The sequence below is a fragment of the Gracilinanus agilis genome, chromosome 3 (assembly GCF_016433145.1).
Source record: "Gracilinanus agilis isolate LMUSP501 chromosome 3, AgileGrace, whole genome shotgun sequence".
NCBI classification, from domain to species: Eukaryota; Metazoa; Chordata; class Mammalia; order Didelphimorphia; family Didelphidae; genus Gracilinanus; species Gracilinanus agilis.
In genome coordinates this window covers 654,936,347-654,957,311 of record NC_058132.1, presented here as the reverse complement: position 1 = coordinate 654,957,311, position 20,965 = coordinate 654,936,347, and the positions used below count along the sequence as shown (strand labels likewise).

At 44.2% G+C, this 20,965-nt stretch overlaps 1 protein-coding gene across 1 annotated transcript in view; it reads right to left on the bottom strand.

Annotated features, from left to right (window-relative positions):
* The window catches only part of GMPS (guanine monophosphate synthase), a 110,790-nt gene that overhangs the window by 6,745 nt on the left and 83,080 nt on the right, over positions 1–20,965 (bottom strand). The window contains exons 8-15 of the mRNA XM_044669529.1: positions 17,041–17,138; positions 15,118–15,221; positions 12,818–13,011; positions 11,166–11,331; positions 8,591–8,742; positions 7,016–7,189; positions 2,492–2,597; positions 517–632 (exon numbers count right to left, since the gene is read on the bottom strand). Of these exons, the coding sequence (XP_044525464.1) occupies positions 517–632; positions 2,492–2,597; positions 7,016–7,189; positions 8,591–8,742; positions 11,166–11,331; positions 12,818–13,011; positions 15,118–15,221; positions 17,041–17,138 (1,110 nt within the window). The remainder of the gene's footprint in view (positions 1–516; positions 633–2,491; positions 2,598–7,015; positions 7,190–8,590; positions 8,743–11,165; positions 11,332–12,817; positions 13,012–15,117; positions 15,222–17,040; positions 17,139–20,965) is intronic.

Below are 20,965 nucleotides of genomic sequence, written 5' to 3'. Positions count from 1 at the left end.
GGGCAGAAGGGAGAGACACCATTTGTGACCTTCTTTGTCTTGGGCCGGAGGGCTTAAAGGGTGCCTCACAGATCTAACTGCCATCACTTCCCAGTTGTCATTCAATCATCCATAAGCATTTATTGATACTCCCACCCTTTGGGGAGGTGAAGGCAAAAATGGGGAGCTACAACATTCCCCCCACCTAGTGAAGAACAAAATGGCGAGTGGTCAGGCCCCCTCCTGATGGAGAATCACGCACCACCTCCATGAGCTACTGGCCCTCCAGCGGCCTCCACGCAGGCTGTCATCACTGGGTCCCACACGATTTACCAAAGCAAACCCTTTTTTCCATCAGTAAAGACAGATGTCTCAGAACACTTAAATGATGACAAATTCTAAAGCAATGGCATCTAGACTTGGAAGTGATGGTCAAATTAACAAAAGGTCAAGCCAAGAATTCTGTCTGTAAGGATCACTCACTAGTTTCTTCCTTTAGAAGTCCAGCACGTACAGAGAAGGCACAAAAAGTCTTACCTTCTTAACACTGGCAGAAAAATCAGCAACTATTTTCAGAATGTTGTTGGTTTCCGGAAAGTCTTTACAGACGTAAGGCTCTTCGGCACAGATTACTCTTATCGCCAGTCCTGGACCTAAAGATGGAGGTAAAGTAACAACTCAAAGACTCAGCCAGCATCCGTATCGCCCAACGTCCAGCTTTCTCAACAGCCCATTCAAGAGTGACAATAAATAAAGGGGGACGAGTTAAAAATCTTGGATCTTAAACACTCTTCTAAAGAAGCGCTCGTGGCTTTGCTGCTGGTGAGAGGAGCCAAGCACAGAACTGAGGGGAGAGCAGGCTCTCTGGTGCCTCTCAACACTTCCTTGGCCACTGGACCACCCAGCACCCAGGATGCTTTGTGGCCAAAGCAACGATAGCTAATGATTACACGGCCATCTCTATTTGTACCCAAGTCTGACTCGGCTTTTTCAAATCAAATGACGATACTTTGGGGAAGTTGAAGACCCTGCAAAACCATGAAAACAAGAATGGCATCCTCCTTGACCCTTGGGAATCTGCATCTAAGGTGGCACCTGAAAAACCCAAAGTGTATCCCCACAAAACTAAGGCTTCAAGCTCTGCCTTCTCCTCTAGAGAATTCTTTACTTTCTCCTAGTCCATTCCATCCAGTCGTGGGGTGTAAAGGACCTTAGCTTGAATCCCAGCTCTGCCGCCCCTGAAGACACGGAACAGCCCTGGGCCTCATTTTCCTCATCAGTGTTGGACAAGACCATCTCTGAGGTTCCTTCCAGGCTACATCTATGTACGATGGTGCTACAAGAAACTCCAGATCTAACTGTAATGGGTTGTGACAGAGAAACACACTGACTAGGCAAGTATGGCCTAGTGTGAACATTAGTGATGACGACGACAGTCATAATAACTTGCCGTGTCGTCCTTACACTTGACAGTTTATAAGAAGCTTTTCTTAAAGCACAGCTTCCAGGCCGAGTCCCCGTATTTCAAGTCAGGAGGGAGCGCAGGCCACAGAGACTGAACCAAGCTGAATGTAGCTGGTTCCCATCATTGAGTCTCCGGTTCCTCCTGAAGCCTTACTTGGGTCCAAAGCGGCCCGGCTCTTTCCCAGTTACCACCTTTGAAGCATATTCACTCCCAAATCAAGGGCTGACTGTGTACTGTTTCCCCTTCCTCCAGGTGTTCTGGCTGGTGGCAAGGCTGGGGCTCAAACCCAGGCGCTCTGTGATATTCGGAATCCAGCGCCAGGTGCACCTCTAGCTAGTATTAGCATTCCATTTTATAAATAAGGAAGCGACTGACCGAGGCTGCACGAGAGCCGGGATTCAAACCTTGGTCTCTGGATTCCAATTCCAAAGGCCTTTCCAGTATACAACACTATTAGTACATTCAGAACACTTTCTTCTAAAGATGCAGATTATAAACCCTTCATTAAAATGACATGTTTACCAGGTCGCCAGCCTAAGACACTGGCCATTCTTGTCAGCAAATATGAAGAGGAGCTATTTTCTCCTGCAAAAATAAGAAGGGAAGTTCATGCTTCAAACTAAATCTAACATTCAGATCCTGAAAAGCAGTGATGCAGGGTGGCCAGGCCAAGAGATGGCCTAGGAATCAGGAACTGAGCTGCATCCCACGGCAGACCAGGGGTTACATTAAGGGCATCCGTTTTCTCATAATTAAAATGGGAATAAGACACTATCGAGCTCCCAGAGCAATGGGAAGTTAAGATCTGTCGTTAGTGCCCAAAAGAAATCTGTGCTTGCGGCTACTTAGACAGTTCACTTCCATTTCCTCGAGCTGCACGTGAATTGGAGCCCAGCCAGATTCTGGAAAAGGACTGGAAAAGGCCAGGGCCCAGACTCTCCACCTCTGCCCCTGGCTCGCCCCGAAGCCTTGGGTCAATGGAAACGGAACCATCATGGGAAACAAACACCTCATGAGAGCTTATGCCAAATCCAAATACTTCTTTACCTGGGAATGGATGCCTAGAGACCAGTTCTTCAGGGAGCCCAAGTTCTCTGCCTAAAATTCTTACTTCATCTTTATGGAAGTCTTTCAGAGGTTCTATTACTTTTCCCTAAAAAGAAAACATAGTTGTTCAATATAACACAAACCTACTGAGTGAGGCTTCAGGATGTACAAGGTACCTGGTATGCCCAACTCCAAAATCGAAGTTGGAAAAGTAAGGTGGGGGATAAAGACATGGCCTCGGGCTGAGCAGAGGATCAGCTTTCCAGAAAAAGATTTTGGGGTTTTAAAAAAAGGGGGGGAGGGGCAGCTGGGTAACTCAGCGGATTGAGAGAGCCAGGCCTAGAGACGGGAGCTCCTGGGTTCAAATCTGGCCTCAGACACTTCCCAGCTGTATGACCCTGGACAAGTCACTTGACCCCCATTGCCTAGCCCTTACCACTCTTCTGCCTTGGAGCCAATACTCAGTATTGACTCCAAGCCAGAAGGTGAGGGTTTAAAAAAAAAAAAAAAAAAGAAAAGCCCTGCAGTACCTACCCAGTTTGGGCCTAACAAGTATTCCATTAAAAATCTGATCCATCTGAAGCTTCTTCCCTAGGCACAGCAATATTCAAGGTGTGAGGGAAAAGAGAGATAACTGATACATGTGCTCCTGGCCCTCCAGAGAGAAGACAAGTCACACCAATGCCTTGCTGTCAAAGACCAGCAGTGCAGAGTCCAAGGCCAAAGGTAAGAGGCATCAGGACTTTGGACTCATCATCCCATGGAACTTTACACTCTACTAAATAAATACATTATATACATGACTTTACTTGATCTTCACAAGCCAGTGGGATGGGTATAATTATTATCCCGATTTCTCCCAAACAGAATTTTATATTTAATCCTGGAGGCAAGAGGAAGTCACTGGAGGATACTGAATGAAGGAATGATAATAGCCGGCCTTTGCTTTAGGAAAATCACTTTGGGGAGATTTCAGGCAGGCTGACCCACCAAGCAAGTTAAAGCGGTAGTCTAGGAGTGAGGCGAGGGGGCCAAAAAAATGAGGGTAGACATATTTCAACAAAATGTTAAGAGAAAACCACCTAGATCTCTTAGATCTTAGAATCAGAGGGCAGAGGTGAAATTGAAAATTCCTAGAAACACAATCAGCAAAATCTTGAGCTCCCAAGTCAAACTGTGACCAGCCAACCAGCCAGAAAGGAAGAATTCAAGTATTAGAAGCCATTGCCAGAAACATATCATTTTGCAGTCATCAGTGAGCTTGGAATAAGATATTCCAAAAGGCAAAAGATCTAGGCTGACAATTGAGAATAATTTATCCAACAAAACTGAATGTAATCTTACAGGGAAAAAAACAACTGGAATAAAAAAAATAGAGGAATTATAAGCATTTCTGATAGAAAGACCAGAGGCTAACAAAAATATCAATATATAAATACAGGAGTCAGAAGTATAAAACTATAAACATAAGTGAGCAATCATATTTAAGGGACAAAACAAGGATAAACTGTCTTCTTATAAAGGGAGATAATATATATCATAGAACTTTATCATTATTTTTATCATCATCAGGAGTCAAAAGAAATCTAATTAGAGGATCTGAGTAATTCTGTTATGTTTTGATGACCATAAAATGAGAATGGAAAAGGCAAGAAAGAGAAATCCATTGGTAAGGAGAGAAAGAATGAGGAACATCATCTTACATTAAGGAGGGGAAGGGGGAGAGGAAAAATTTAAAAAAAAAAAAAAAATGAGGGAGATCTGTAACACTTGAATCTCAATTTCCACTAAACTGGTCAGAGGAGGGAAGAAGACATACACAATTAACAATTGATGACTACAAATGTGAATGGTATGAACTCATCTTCCAAAAGTAAGAAAATAACAGTATGGATTAGAATACAACATGTTATTTACATGAAATACTCTTAAAACAAAGGAAGTAAAATAAAAGCCTAGAGCAGAAATCTGGGATAATTCCTATGAACCAATGCAGAACAAAGCAAAGAGAACCAGGAGAACTAGTATGATGCCAACAATATAGCTTTGAAACAATTAAATTAGAAACTGATTAGCATGATGATCAACAATGATTCTAAAGGACTAATGATGAATCCATGCTACCCACATCCTAAGAAGAAGTGAAGGACAGAGAACACAGAATGAGACCTATTTTTTGAAAAATGCCGAAATAGACATTTCTTTTGCTTGATTATATGTATTTGAATTGGGAATTGTGTTTTTCTTTTATACTCAATTGGTGAGAAGGCATATTTTTACTGCTTGGAAAAAATATAATTAAAAAATAAGAATAAATAAATTAGATGAGTATGGAAAAAATCCCCTGCCAGATCTAGGGAGACAGGATGATCTCAAGTCTCAGAACCAGAACACTGGGGAAAGCAATCTTTGCAGAAAGTACTCCTGATTAAAGGTCTCATTTCTAAGACATGCAGGGAATGGAGTTAAATTTATAAGAATAAGAGCCATTCTCCAACTGATAAATAGTCAGAAGATATGAATAGGCAGTTTTCAGAGTAAGAAATGCAAGATCTCACTAAAAATTAGAAAAATTAAAATCAAAATACCTCCCAGATTCTACCTCCTACCAATCAGACTGACAAAGTTGACAAAACAGGAGTGCTGGAGGGCTGTGGGAATACAGGTACACTAAGGTACTGTTGGTGGAGCTGTGAACTGGGCCAACCATTCAGAAAAGCAATTTGGAAATAGGCCCAAAAGCTATTACACTGTGCATATCCTTTGATCAAGTAATAATACTAGCAGGTTGACACAGTGATAATTAAATTAAGTCTACACCAAGGTGAGAGCACCTTCCTGTGGGAGGAGTGAGCAACCAATCAGAATTGAGGCACCGCTCCCTGCGCTTTCTGGCTTTCTGCGAGAGGCATCTATTGTGATTGGACAAGTGAATTAGGAGGGAGGAGCAGGAAGTGACGCCTAAGTGACCCCTTTAAAAGGAAAGGATCCTCCCTCCGCTGAGGCATGGGGTGGAAGACAGTATCGGTGAGGAGCTCTTCTGGTTAATGGAGGAGTGTTGGAAGGCTGAGACTCTGGTGGGACTCTGACGGCTTCCCTTTGAATTGTCACATGGGTAAGTCAGGCTGACTCTCTGTCTCCTCCCTTGGCATTTCTGGGGGCTCCAGCCTCAGGGAGGCCTCTCTTGCCTCTCTTATTGGAGGAGGCCTTGTGGCTAGAAGCCTTGTTGAATTCACCTCTGTGCCTCTCTGCTGGGCCTCTAAATTCTTACCTGGTTCGGGCCTCTGGTCCAGGCCAGAGTTTCTGTCTCTCAATTTCCCTACCTTCAACCTTCCTAATTGTAAATAAACTCCCATAAAAGTCAATTTTGACTTGAGATTATTCCTTAATTGGGGAAATTTCCCCTGGCGACCACCTTTTAATATACTGAACCCATAAAATCCCTTTTCCCTCCTTACAACACACAAAAGATCAAAGAAAGTGGGAAAAGACCCATATCTATACAAAAATTGTACATATGTGTACAAAAAATATTTATCGCAGCTCTTTTTGTGGTAGCAAAAATTTAGAAAATGAGAGGGTAAATATCAATAGGGGAATGGCTGAATAAATTATACTACATGAATACGATGGAATACTACTATACTCTAAGAAAGGATGAAGAGGGATGTTCTTGGAAAAACCTGAGATTTGTATGAACTGATGAAGAAATAAAGTGAACAGAACCAGAAAAATGTATACAAAACAAAATAATGTAAAGAAAAACAGCTTTGAAAGACTTAAGAACTTTGATCCACAAAATGGTCAAGCATAATTACAAACAATTCACGATAAAATGTGTTGCCCATACCAGTGAGGAAATTAGGATATTGATAATAAATTAAGATACTGATTAAAATAAGATATTTGATAAAGAGATCTCTGAGGGTACAAGCAAGGTATCCCAATTTCCTCTCTACAATACCCATATAGAGAGGATTAATAGAATCATGAGTACTGATTGAAATATTTTTAAAATACAGGAATTTGCTTTGTTTCACTATACATATGGATAAAGGTTTTGTTTTTCTTGCTTTCTTAATAGGTGGGAAAAGGAACAAATTTGGAATTGAAAATAAAATTGATTTTTTTAAACCTTTTTTATACTCAAAGTAGTTTTTTTCATTACCAAATGTTGTCTAAAATAGGCAATAAAAAAAAAAATAAAAAATAAAATAGGTAATGATAGGATCATATAATGTTAGAACTGGAAAGGGTCTCAGAGATCACCTGGGTCTAATCCCCTAAAAAGTTGAGATCCAGAGAGGTCAGAATGCCTTCCGGCACCCAGATACCATTGCAAGCACCAAGTCTTCTGCCTCATAGAGCAGGACTCCTGGTTCCCCCACAAGCAGGCACAGCCCTGAGCGTTTCCCAGGGCTGAGAACACAAGTGCACCGACTCACCCAATGCTTCATCTATGTGTGACACCCCACCCCCACCCCCATGGCCTCCAGCTCGGACTGCCTGGTCTCATCTGCCCACCTCCTCCCTCAGCTTCCGGATGAGTTCTGTGTCGTTGTGGTGAGTCTTGATGACTTCCGCTTTGCCGCTGGCAACAAGGGATGCGCTTTCAATCAGATCAGGCCTGAGAGTGCCCTGGGCAAGGAAGACCTCCTCTGGCCTCAGATTCATTTCTCCTATCACTTCATTGGCGATCTGTGAACAGGATGGACACAAGGCTTGAGCAGAGGAGCCCCCAGGAGACAGCAGACTGCCCACTGGGGACATGTGCCATAAAACAGGCCTAAACAGCGACTTCTTCCCTAGGCAATTCCCCAATCACTGACTGGCACTTTCCAGGTCACACCAGGAAACTGAACTCCAGAGAACTAAGAAGGTGGACAAGTGCTTCAGCGAGCAAGATGCCTCCTTCCGGTCCCCCTTCCCCAGCACAGCCCACTGCCCCTCAGGTGGGAGAGGAAGACAGGAGGTGGGCTGGCTCCAGCACCCATGGGCACCTAACATGAGCTGTCAAGGAAGGAAAAACACTGAAAAGGACACTGAAAGGCATAAATGTTTACTGATTGATGGTTGCCTGACTCACACTCACTCTCTTTCTCTGCCTCTCTCTCTCTGTCCATTTGTCTCTGCCTTTCTCTCTCTTCCTCCATCCCTCTATCTCTCCCCGTCATTCTCCTTCCCAGAGGCAGCTCTCTGAACTCAACAGGTGTTCTTATTCCCAATCAAGCAGGAAAAAAATACACACACTGAAACGGATGGCATAGGAGCCCACTAACGGGACAGGCAGAACTATCCGCCTTGGGGATACCATACCGCTGCTTGTCTTCCCTTTCAGAGAATGAGGGAAACTCAACTACCCACATCATGAATTCCCAACCCCACCTGTCATGAAGCAAACGAAGCTTAAGTATCCCAAAACCATGTAGACTGACTTTGAATGCGACCATTTTTTCTTTGATTATCCCAATTGCCACAAATATGAGCTAATATTAAATTTAGCAAGCAGGTATGAAAGATTAGGAGGTTCCTTACCAATTGAAGAAAAATCAAAGAAAAAGCAAAGGTCTTTTCAGAACTGTGTCAAAAAAGTCAGATTTCAAACAAACTGTGATTAGATGCTAAATATTCACAAATTCTAGATTTGGAAAGTGGCTAAGAGCTTGGCAATCACACAATGCAATCCCTTCATTTTACAATGAGGAAACTGAGGCTGGGCCGGCCCTGGGACTCCCTTCTCCATTAGAGAATTCACAGAATCCTAGAATTTGTGAGTTGTGAGGGTCCCGAGGGAGGTCTGGTCGGTGCTTACATGAGAGCCCGGCTCTGACAGAGGGCAGACACCTCCCTTCCAGACAGCTGCTGCTGCTGTGGCTGTTTCTTTCAAGTTTCTGCCCAGCCTCAGGCTGCATCTGCCTCTTTCTCGGTGTGTGACAAAGACCATGTGGCCTCATCTCTCTAAGCTGCAGCCTCCAATGGGTTGGTAAAACTTTCAAGCAGTATCTTTACCCCAGAATCACGGAGAAGCATAACAAATGTCAGTGACCAAGGACTAAGATTCATGTCAAATGGTCATTTTAGGCATATCAAGAAAAGTACCTTAACAAAGGTGTCACCAATAATTTTTCTTTTTTCCTCTGGACTTGTGGTCATGTTTAATGTCTTGCTGATCCTTTTTCGGGGAGTCCTGTCCTCATCAGATATTGGTAAAGTTGTTGTACCATTATAGAAAGAATGAGCGGCATTTACCACTGTGTAATAAAAATACACTTTTTTATTATATGAAATAGATACCCAAAAGCCAGTTTTTAAAAGAACTTTCAAAGCCTGAATAAGTCATCCTCTCTCAACTCTTAGGGTCTTTCACATTTTTCTAGAACTACTAGTACTCACTTAAAGTAATTAATGAATTATGTTAAATATGCTCTCAAGAGCAAGGGGCAGTGAGAACTTCTGAAAGGATTCAAAGGTATTCCCCACGGCTCCCCCTAAACCCAGCCTCAGAAAAGCAAGGCTCCATCTCTGCTTTCTATCTAGAATCCAGTCCCTGAGGCAACCAGCAGAACTGCAGATACGATCAGGGCTCCAAGGGGATCAAGCAGTGGGGAGCCTAGAGAACATTATGAATCAATCCATGGGACTCCTGGGTTATTATCTGTTTATATCTGAAATACTGTTTTCATGAACTGGCTCTTGATTATTCCATGAGTGCTGAGTCTGGAGTAAGGAAGCCTCGAGTTCAAATCCAGTCCCAGATACTTCCTAGCTGTGTGACAATGGACAAGTTACTTAATCCCTATTTGGCTCAATTTCCTCATATGTAAAATGAGGATAGTAGCAGCTCCCAGGGTGGTTGTGAGAGCCAAATGAGATAGTAACTGAAGCATCTGGCAAACAGTAAGTACCAGAGAAATGCCAGCTATTCTTGTTACTGCATATTTAATTGTTCTATTGACAAATATTTCTTGATCCTGCCTATTGCTAGCAGTGAAGAAAGAGCTCATGGTAAAAGGCCTCTTGTCTGAGGAAGCAGTGCGGTCCTGAGAGGGGGAAGGGTGGCCGGGCCACTTCCAGAGGAGTAAAGGACTGCCCAGCTCTGTGGAGACCAGAGTAACTGTCAGAGATGCAGTTACTAGGTGGCTGCTCAGTTCTGTTGGGCACCAGACATGTAAGCCCAGAGAAAGTGCAAAGATGGTGGCAGGAGGGATCCCAAAGCTGCAGCTGGCCCCAACCTAGGATCCAGTCTTGTTATAAATTACTCTCCTTCCTAGATGTAGCAATTCAGCCAGACAGGCTTCCTGCCACTCTACACACATGAACTTCTACCTCCCATTTCCATGTCTTTGGAGGGGCTAAAAACTCTCACTCAAAAGGTAAACTGGATTAACTGACTCCCACTTGCTCATGCCCTCAAATAGTAACATCGCCACAAGGACCACAGGCCTTGGCCATCGGGCCTGTGGCTAAAGCCTTTCCCAGGTGTTATCTCCCCACTTTGAGTGGGAGCTCCTAGAGGGCAGGGGCTGTCTTGCTTCTCTCTTCATAGCCCCAGAGTTTGGGACCATGCTTTGTACTGAATAAGCACAAACCAAGGCTTTCATTCTTCCCTATAGCATCTCAAGGTTTGAAAGCCATTGAGTGGACATCATCTTCTCTGCTCCTCCCCCTCACAACTACCCTGCCAGGGAGGTGCTCTTCTCCCATTACTTCTCTTGGTTCATGTCACCCATGAGAGAATGCCAAGACCCTCCAGCGAGGGGAGGGACAACTTGCATTTCAGGCATATGCATTTTTAGGACCTGGTGTCATAACTGGCATTCAACAGGACCTTAATTTAAAATGCCCATGACTAAGTGGTGAGGAATGCTGGCCTCCCAGATCCAGTCTCATTACACTGAGGCAACTGTGCTCATCCCCAACTGACTGAAGAGCAAACTGCTTGTCATTAATGACTGTCTTGAATTCAAAATGGCAGCCATGAAAAAAGTTAAGAGCCCGTCCATCCAGGTTCTACAAACTGGCAACCTGTCCATCTGCCCACCATCTAGCACCTTTTTGCATTTTCAAACTTGGGTTCTCCTGTCCTAACATGGTGCCAGAAGATACGAAGAGGAAAAAGAACATGAGGGAAATTGAGATTTACAAAAGATGAGCATAAGGAAGGAGAAAGACGTGGTGCTGTTAAATTAGAATTGGCCAACATAAATGTATTGACTTCATAAGGATTCTGGAGTCACTGATATGACAATTATTCCTACCAGAGAGCATCACTGCAGCAATCTCCTGTATCGAGGTTTTTATTTAAGATACTACATTAGGAAACAAAAAGTAGAATTCAAGATTCTACAAGCTCCCCATCAGACAACCTTGACGATGGGCCTCCCATGTGCCAGGCCCAGTGCTCAACCCTGGAGACATGGCAAGAGGCCTAGGGCAGCCCATCCTCAAAGAGCTCCGTCTAATGGGAGCATCAGCAAATCCCTGCATACAAACTCTAAACAAGAAGGATCAGAAACACTTAACCAAGAGAAGGCACCAGAGTCCAGAGTGTGGGCAAAGGGATCCAGTAAAAATGGGGTTTCCGTTGGGACTTACAAGAAAGCCAGGAGAAACCGTTCAATAAAGTCACCTCAGGGTGTGCTAAGCAGGCCCACCATGCACTCTGAGGCCATACCTTTGACCTGAATCCCAAGTTTTCTGAGCGCCTCTTCCACAGATTGGCTCTCCCTCTTCCTCATGAAACCATTATCAATATGCACAGCAATGACTTGATCTTGGTCCAATGCTCGATTCAACAAAGCTGTGCACACTGTGGAGTCCACACCGCCACTGAGCAAAACCTAAGGAAGGAGGACATGGAAGTGAGGAAATGGAACTGGCTCCAGCATGGACAAGGGGACAAGCACCACTGTAAGCGTGCACCAGTCACTCCTTTCTCACCCTCACTGCTAACCAGTTCTGGCCCACCCAATGAGAACTCAGAATGAATCCCAAGAAAACAGGCTAGCGGGTTTGTTCCTGAAGGCTGGCGGGCTCTCAAGTCAGAGCTGGGGCACCATCCCCAGAGCTAGGCTCATGTCACCCGAAGTCAATCATGGAATTCGCTCCAGCATAGCCACACAGCCCCCAGCCTTCAACACTGCCCTAGCCTGCTCCTCCCTGCAGACTTCCCAGGGGACCGTGCCACCTCCACAGCAGCAGGATAGGCCCTCCGTGCTCCTTCACTGCCCCTGAGGCCAGGCGCCCAAGGTAGAAGGCAGCAAATTACCGGCTTCCCCCTTTTTGGTGGGAAAGACTGAGCAGCACAGAAGGAGCACTACCTTTGTCACTCATGTCCTCCAGACTCTGCAGTGATCTCAAGGTGCTGCCACACTTTCAGGGCCTGGTTTGCAATCCCCAGTTATCTCTGATGCCTCTCTCTGCCTGTAGGAACCCTGGACCACCAGACTTCTTGTACTTGCACCTTCTCCTGCCAGATTCCACGTCCCAAGCCAATCACCTCCCACCTAGAACACTGCTGTGTGGAATCCCTGGTCTCCCAGCCTCCAGTGCCTAACTCTCTAATCCACCTTCTCCACAGCTAGCCAAATGCAAACATTTCCTGTGCCCACACCTGACCATATCATTGGTAAATTCTATTGGCTCCCTCCTGACTAGGCTCAAATGTCATTCATTTCTTTCTCATCTTTTTAAGATGTTTATTTTTGGTCTAAGTTATAGAGCCAACATAATTATTAATAGAGTAGCACATGGGTTTAATCTATATATGTGAGTATAAAATTTTAGAAGTGTGCTCAAAAAATCTTATTGCAAGATAAAAATGATTTAAAAATTAATGAAGTAAACAACAAATATTAAGTTGGAATGCGTGGGTTTCATGTGCAAAGAATGCATTTTGTCAACTGTGGTTAAAAATAAATTAGGCAAGATTTCCTTCAAGAAACATCTATAGTGATTCCTCACTTATTGCAGGAGTTGCGTTATATTTATTTTATTATTTATATGTATTTTTAGGCTTTATAAACCCTTCCCACTCTCCTCTAAACCTTTTCCACACTCATAAACACTGAGCCAATCAGCACCCAGGATACAGAACACACACAGCACAGTGGTTGGCTGTGTATAATCTCACACTGGCAAACTTGTGCAATGGCGTACTGCATTTCCATTGTGTACAGTACGGTATTCATCTGCAAAATCCCGCGATATAGTGAAAATTCCACAATACAGAATTTAAAAAACAACAAAAAAAACCCTATGATACAGGGAAGCCACAATAAATGAACCATGATATAGTGAGGGATGACTGTATTTCACATTACTCACCAGAACCTTTGAAGTTCCTACTTGTTCCTTGATCTCTCGAATGCACTCCAGTTCTCTGTTCTGCACTGTGAAGGTCCCGCTGCAGCCAGCAATATCATAAAGGAAATTCTTCAATATTGCTTTCCCATTTTCTGTAAGGCCAACCTCAGGGTGGAATTGTACTCCATAAAGCTTTTTAGATTCATTTGCTATACCTACAAAAAAATAATATCAAGAGGTATAAAAAATTACTCAAATTGGAAAGACATTTTTTCCCTTACAAACTCTGTCTGAATTTGTTGACAGGTAGAGCATAGCGGATGGCAAGGAAAACATAAAAATTAAAATACCACAGCAATGAGGCTTCTTCTTTTGGGGGCCCAATCCAGGCCAACTGGCACTTAAGTGCCTTCTCCTACAATCAAGGTGCTGGGCCTTGGCTGGGAATCCAAAGATAGGGGAAAGAATCTCTGTCTTCTTCAAGCAGTATTGGACCTGGGGTGGGGGTAGATGACACCACAGAGAAGAGCTAAAAGCTGGGTTGATGAGGGAGAAAGCACACACAACCAGTCAGCTGATGCATCAGCATCCACGAAGTGGCTACTCTGGGCCAGGCACTGCACCAACACTAGGTCTACAAAGAAAGGCAAAAACCAGCCCTGCCTTCAAGGGGCTCCCAGTCTAATGGGGAGAGGCAACACAGACATTTTATGTACAAACAAGATCAAGAAAGGACAAAACAAAGATAAACTCAGAGAGAAAGCACAGAGATGATGGAGGATCAAAAAGACTTCTAGGGGTGTTCAGCAGGGGCTGGAAGGAAGCCAGGGGAGACTGGAGGCGGAGACCTTCAGAGAAAATGCTCTGGGCTAGGAGACGGGAGTGTCTCATGCAAAGAACAGCAAGGAGGCCAGAGTCATTGGAGAGAAGAATCGTGGAGGGGACAGCAAACTGTCCAGAGAGGAAAGGATTTGGATTGGATCCTGGAGGTAAGAGAGAGTCCCTGGAGTTTGCTAAATGAAAGACAAAGTCAGGCCAGCATTTCAGAATAAGAATATGACAGCTTACTGGAGGAGGGAGACCAGAGGCAAGCAGACTCACGAGCAGCTACTGCAACATCCAGGGCTGGGGTGGTGTCAGAAGGGAGAAAGGGGCATCTAAGAGAGATGCTATGAGAGGAAAACAAGACCTGATCAGAGATTGGATATGGGGCATGGGCTAAGAGGGTAAGGAGTCAAAGATAACCACCTGGTCGGCAAGTCTAGAAAGAGGGAATTACAAGAAGAGAAGATGATGAGTTCACTTTTGGACAGAAGAATGAAGATGTCCGTAGGATGACATCCAGTTAGAGATGTAAGTTTTACAAAAAGGAAGATCAGAGGTCAGCAGAGAGGTGACTCTGCAGAGAGAAGATCATTGACACCATGGAAGGTAATGAACTCAAGTAAAATAAGATAGTGGACGGAGAAGGCTCCAGGCCAGAGCTTTGGGAGGCACCTCAGTGAGTGTGTATAACCTGGATGAAAAGTAGACCAAGGAACCAGGGAAGGAGTGGTGAGCTGGCTAGGAGGACCAGGACTGAGCAAACATTTGAGGGAAAGCCTCCAAGAGGAGAAGGCCCATAAGCCGAGCTCTGAAAGAAGCTAGGAATTCTACAAGAGGAAAAGAGGAGGTGGGAGACAGAAGCCAAGAGGGAAGTCTGCCTGGAAGGCTGAGAGTCACAGTGAGGCACATGAACCATGGCTAGAATGTCAGCGCCCACCCTCCCTAGAGAGCAGAATGGTATTTGAGAGCAGGCGCGATGGCCATCCCCCATCACAAGCACGGCATGAGCAGCTCTTACTCGCCATGTGGAGGACAGGGATGAGGGCCTGCCCAGGAAGCTCAGAATCGAGGCATGATTTACAGCTGCACCATCTGGACCAGCGCCCTGGGTGTGCAAATACCTAGCCAGGGGCACAGAACCCAACCCTCTTCGAGCCTCTATGTTTGACAAGATTGTGACACCCGAAGCACAGGAGCTTAAATTTAGAACCAGAAGAGGGATGCATCCCCTGTATTTCACACAGGAGACCAGAGAGAAGTAGCAAAGTTGGGTTCAACCTTGAGGCCTCAGCTTCCCAATCTCCTTCTCTTTCCACTGTCCCCAAAGGAAGAGCCCTCAGGCACTAAAGTGAAGCCAGCCCAGGCACTATCTGAGAGCCCTAAGGGCTCCTCTCCTTTAGAGTACTTGTCTGGCTGATAGAACACTGAAAACTACAGAGAGAACCCAACATTCTCCAATCCTGAGACGGAGCCCCCAAGGTTTTCAAAAGCCGCACCTGCTACGATGTTCCCAGACTGGGCCACAACCTTGAATCCATCAGCTACTTTGTCTACACTGTCTCCATGCGTGAGCAACACAATCTCTTCCTTCTGAAGACCCCTGAAGACAAAATTTCAATTAGAGTTGAACACACACAACATCAAAATACATGTAAGTTTTAAAACATGTCTTGAAATAGTAACTCTAAGTGAAGGGAGCCTTGAAGAGCCACAGCTGAGATTATGGTGGCAAAACAATGACTCTCTCCCAATGAGGTTAAAACAAGTGCCTCCAGCTCAGAAGAGACTCACTGAGTCTATCAAGACTCAGGCTAGTTAAAATTCTGACTTCCAAAATCTTCTAAAGACATAATTTAGCAATTTCTTCTAGTACAGATAGCATGGAATCGGAACGTTTGGACCTGAATGGACCATTTAACCAGCCCCTCTAATTTTACAAATAACTGAGGCCAGAGAAACAAAATGAACAGTCTGACACCCCAAATGCTCTCTGGGGACAGAGTCAAGTCCTTCTCTCCTTCTAGGCCATTTGAGTTCTCTGGCCCCAGAAGCAAGCTCAAAGCCCATCCCATAACTAACTCCTAGCAAGAACCCTCACAGGTAGGCAGGATCAGTGTCATTAGACCATTTACACATGAGGAAACCAAGGCTCAGGGATCAGAAGGCTCTTGCAGTTTGGACTCCTACAATACCATCCCAGACCACTCTGAGTCCCAAACCACTCTGTTTTTCTTTTTTTTTTAAACCCTTTTAAACCCTGTCTTTGTAACAATTCTACGACAGAGTATGAGTAGTGAGGGCTGAGCAATCAGGATTAAATGACTTGCCCAAAGTCACACAGCCAACAAATGCCTGAGACCAGATTTGAACTCAGGAAGGTGAATCTTCCTGACTGATCCACATCACCTCATTGACACCCCCCCCCCCCCCCAGCCTTTCTGCTGTAAGCTGGAGCCATCCCAGCCTCAGCCTGGAAAGTAGCTTGTTCCCCTCCTTGATGCTAAAAGTGGTATTATACCTTAGTGTGATGTCAGAGCAAGGTAGAAGACAAGAACTTCAGGAGCAAGTCTATCTAATCTGAAGCCAACCCTAAGGTCTGAAGTGAAAGCAGGCACAAAGCACTGGAAGCTTCCTACATGAAACACAAATGAAGGAGCGCAGGGTGCCCTCTACTCCTCGGGTAACTTTCGTCCACAAGCAGGGAGGAAGGAAGGTGGTTTTTTAATCAAAGATGAAGTGAGGCTCTGGGTACAAGGGCCCAGAGGACAAGTATTTCTCTAAAGGGGCCCCCCAAAATGGAGCAGGGGAAAAAGTCCACAAAGGAAAGCCAGTAGGAAACAGATCTCCTGGGGTTCAGGAATAAAGGAATGAACATGAAGCAGTGTTGTGGTTCCTGGGCCCCAGGAAGCTACCAAGCAGCTCAGCCATCAGTCTGGAAAAGGAGCAGAGCCTTAAAGGCTCCATGCTTAGGAACAAACCAGACATGTCCGACAGGTCATGCTGACAAAGGGCATGTTCCCTCACCCTGCTCAGCTCTACTGAGAACACCCTCATGAGCCAAGCTAGGCAGTGAGGGAATCACAAAACCCAGCCAGGAAGCAAAGCCAGGCAGGCAGTGAAATGGGGGAGAAGCACCCCACAGCCAAATGCTCCCTGACACACTCTCTGCCAAGCAGAAGGAGGGAATGAGAGCCCAACTGGGGCCCCTGCTCAAGACACGTCACCCAAAGAAAGGCTAAAAAATCTCTGGTGTCTCCAGCATTGCTGCTCCCCACCTTCCCTCTTTGTCTGAAAGAGGGATGCTGAGCCCTGAAACCCTCCTATGCAACAATTCAGCCTAACACTCCTAAACACTGGAGACACACTCTGAGAGCACCAGCTCCTGTTGGGGTGCCATATCATGTCATCTTCCAAGATACCTGAATAATGAGCAGGTGTTGTCCACATTAATGTTGAAGACTCCGTCCTCCCGGACGTTTTTTTTGTGCACAGTACCGCCAAAAACTTTGTTCATCATCTGTGAAAACAGAGGGGGATTATGGTTATACCAGGCAGAGCAGAGGGTACGAGGGGCACAGGGGAAATGGTGATGCCCACAACCACTTGTACCATGGCTGCCACAGCACATCCTCAGTCCTCAGACACGAAGCTGGGAGCCAGAGACCCCATGCCACACAGCCGGTGGCTGAGGTCTGATGTCCTCCTCATCCTCTCCTCGGGCAGCTGTTCTCTTATGTTAAAGTGAAAAAAGAATCAGGCTCCTCTGGTATCTGAGACTAGTAAGCTCTGAACCGTCTGCCTCACTGGTCAAGGTCTGGCCATCATGGTCATGCACAGGCACAGACAGACACACACACACGCACAACATGCACCCAGAATACAGATTCCTAGACTAGGAACAATCCCTCCCAACAGCTACTTCAACAAGGGGCCCAGCCTTCACTGTCTTTTATCAATAGCAGGGATTTTATTACGCCAGAATCGGCTCACAAAGAAATACACAAAGAGAAGACTTTTTCTAGAATTCTTGGACATGGCCATGCCCTCTGAGCTGTGCCCAGGAGGCTGGATACAAAAACTTCAAATCTCTTCCAATTCCTGGCTGCCCATGAGGCTCAGTGCCAGGGCAGCTCCATCTGGTCTAGGTCTGGAGCAAAAGGATGAGCAGCAAGGAGGACCCTCTGGGACATCAAGGTAGCACAGGAGGGAGCGTGTTGGGTCTAGGATCAGGAAGACCTTAATTCTAATCCTCCCGCAGACCCTTCTTAATGGTGTGACCCTGAGCAAATCATTTAACCTGTCTGATTCAGATTCCTCATCTGTAATTGTTGTTGTTGTTCACTTGTGTCTAATCTTCATGACCCCACGGCCTGTACTATCCATGAGCTTTTATGGGCACAGAGACTGGAGTGGTTTGCCATTTCCTTCTCCAGTGGATACAGGAAAACAGGTGAAATAATTTGCCCAGGGACACTCAATTAAGAAGTGTTATCCACTAAGCCACCTAGCTGCTTCCTTATCATCTGTAAAATGGGACTAATAATAGCCTCTATTATGAGTATTATTTTAAATAAATTTAAAAGGTACAATTTCATCTCCTATTTTTCTATTAAAAAGTCCTGAATAAAGACCCTTTAAAATTCCCCAGGAAATTTACTAAGAGAACACAACTTGCTTTTTTGGGCAATGGGCCATCGGTGAATTCTGTAAATGCCCAATTGTAAAAGCCAGTTTAAATACGAGGCAAAATTTCTACTTCTTTGTAAGAGCCAGGGAAAAAAACCCTAACAAACTTTCCATCAATTGACATAATTTAGAATATAGTTGGCAAGCAAAGGCTTATTATAAGCCTCTGGCATTTCAAGAAGAAAATAAATGTAGCCAACTGAGGTACATTTATTAAATCCTTGCCAAATGATCTGTTTTCATGGTACGCCAGAGAAAGGTGATTAGCACATGAAAATCTTTGTATTTGAAGGGCTGCCTCAAAGGAAGAAGATGGATCATTAAGATTGTGTATCAATGCTTATTTCTGTTTGTATTTTTTTTTCTCCCAAGAATTAATCCAAGTAAAATCTGCAATCGACTCCACAAAATTGGATTTAGGTGTTTCACAAGCTACTGCTTTCCATTATCATGCACTGGTATCAACAAGAGGAACAATGAATACATTTGTATTCTTCACACATGGGAAGCATTGATTTCTATTTCCTCCCTTCATTTTCAAAGCTCTCGGGCCAGCTAAAAGAAGGAAAGAGATCGATCTATACACTTCCAGATTTCTAACAGCTTTCCTTTCTGAAACATTCAGTATCCAGACACATAGGTCACATCTTGGTCAAATAAACCCATTTGGGCCATTTACAAAAATTGTAAAATTACCCCCTTTCTCAGAAGGATTTATAACAGCCCAATTGGGAGAAGGGGGGGAAAAAAATCACTGAACACAAAACAACTCCTATATGATTTAGTCAGATGTGAAATTTGGCATTGCTCGTTTCACTCATTACTTTCCATCCAATAGTCAGGGTTTTCCTCTGGTACCAACAAATTTCTGCTTTCTCATCATCTCTCCTAGATGCCAGCAGCTGGGAGAATGGTCAAAGGAAGAGAACCAGGGTCAGGATAATCCACAGAGGAAAAAGTCACACTCCAATTAGCCAGAATGTGGTCATTCCCTCACAGTTATAAGACCTAGCAGCAAGATGACTCAATTGTTTCTGCTTTCAGCAGAGCAGTCCCAGTAAAGTCTCTGTAACCTAGAACACACTGCCTGAGGCTTAGATAGGAACACAGAAGTTCCAGAAAGTGATATTCTAGTTCACCTAATTTTGGGTGGTCTAATTAAGAGAATTTGGTCATTATTCCATGTCTGGAACACTCTCCCTCCCCTTCCAACTACTAACTCTCTGGCTTCCTTCAAGTCTCAATGAAAATCCCCCCTCCTATAGGAAGCCTTGCCCCAAGCCCTCTTCACTCCAGGGCTTTCTCTCTAGTCATGATATCCCATTTTTCCTTTCTCTTTGCTTTGTCTGGATTGGCAAGTTTGTTGCTTTATTCCGAGCTCCTTGAGGGCAGGGACCATCTTTTTTTGTCTCTTTGTCTCCCCAGCAATGAGTAGTACAGTGCCTGTTACATGTTTGTAACACATGTTTGTTGACTGACCAACTAACACCAGGTAACTTCTAACACTTGCGGCTACTTCTAAAGCAAGATAAAGTGAAATCTACAGAGACAATAAGAGAGATACATTAGAAATAAGTGCTCAAATTCAGTGTGCCTCTGAAACTCACCCCATGAGGGACCCAGAGATTAAAGAAGGAACAAATGTATTAGTCATAGATCAGAAAATAAAATTCAGAAGACTGGAAGAGGGAAGTTAAATAACAAGAACAAGCAAAGAAAAACTTAAAAAAGAGTAAAAAAAAATCACTTAAAAGATGCTGGAAAGAGGAAGGGAGAGATTTTGCAATGAGATTATCAACTAAGGAAGAAAGAGAAGGGACCACAGAAAGAGAACAAAGAAAGAAAAGAAAAAGGGGTTTAATAACTTAAGTAAAATCCAAGAATTTGGGAAAGGGAAGGGGGTGGGGGTAGGGGTTGGAGAGAATAAGTATCTGCAGGAACAGATATTCAGCAAAGTACATCAAACAAAGGATGATCAAAGTGGGGAGCAGCTAAGTGGCTTGAACTTCAGGCTTGGAAACCCAAGATCCTGAGTTCAAATCTGACCTCACTTAAGAGCCCATGTGACCCTGGGCAAATCACTTGATCCCTTCCCAACTCCTGCCACCTATTGCCTAGTCCTTTCCACTCTTCTGCCTTCATATATTGATTCTAAAAGGAGAGAGGTTATTAAAAAAAAAAAAAAAGTAATGACCAGGATAAAGTATGATAAAGGAAAGGGATTTTTTTTAAAAAAGCAATACTAGAAAATGAAAGAATGTGAATGTGAATAAATTCAAAGTGAAAATTGCAATTCTTGGAAAATTTGCTTAGAAAACCCACTAAATTCCCAAAGAAGCCACGACAATGAAATATGCCCTTCCTATAGCTGTAGAAGGTGAAAGAGCCTGCTCTGTGTCTTTGCTAACTAACTGTAGAGGCTGGAGTTTGGTGACTATACTTTAGAAATCAATTCCTCACATGGGTTTGTTTTCCTTGTGATTTGTCTCTTCCACAGAGGAGAACAGGGGAAAATCTGGTCACTTGGACTTTTTGAGTTCTGACTTATCCAAGTTTTCCAGTTTTGCAGAGATATTTTATTTCTACCACTGTAATCTCTAGTCGGCTCCTTAAATGAGATGCTATTTTATAAGGACCCGAAATTATATTGTATCCTAA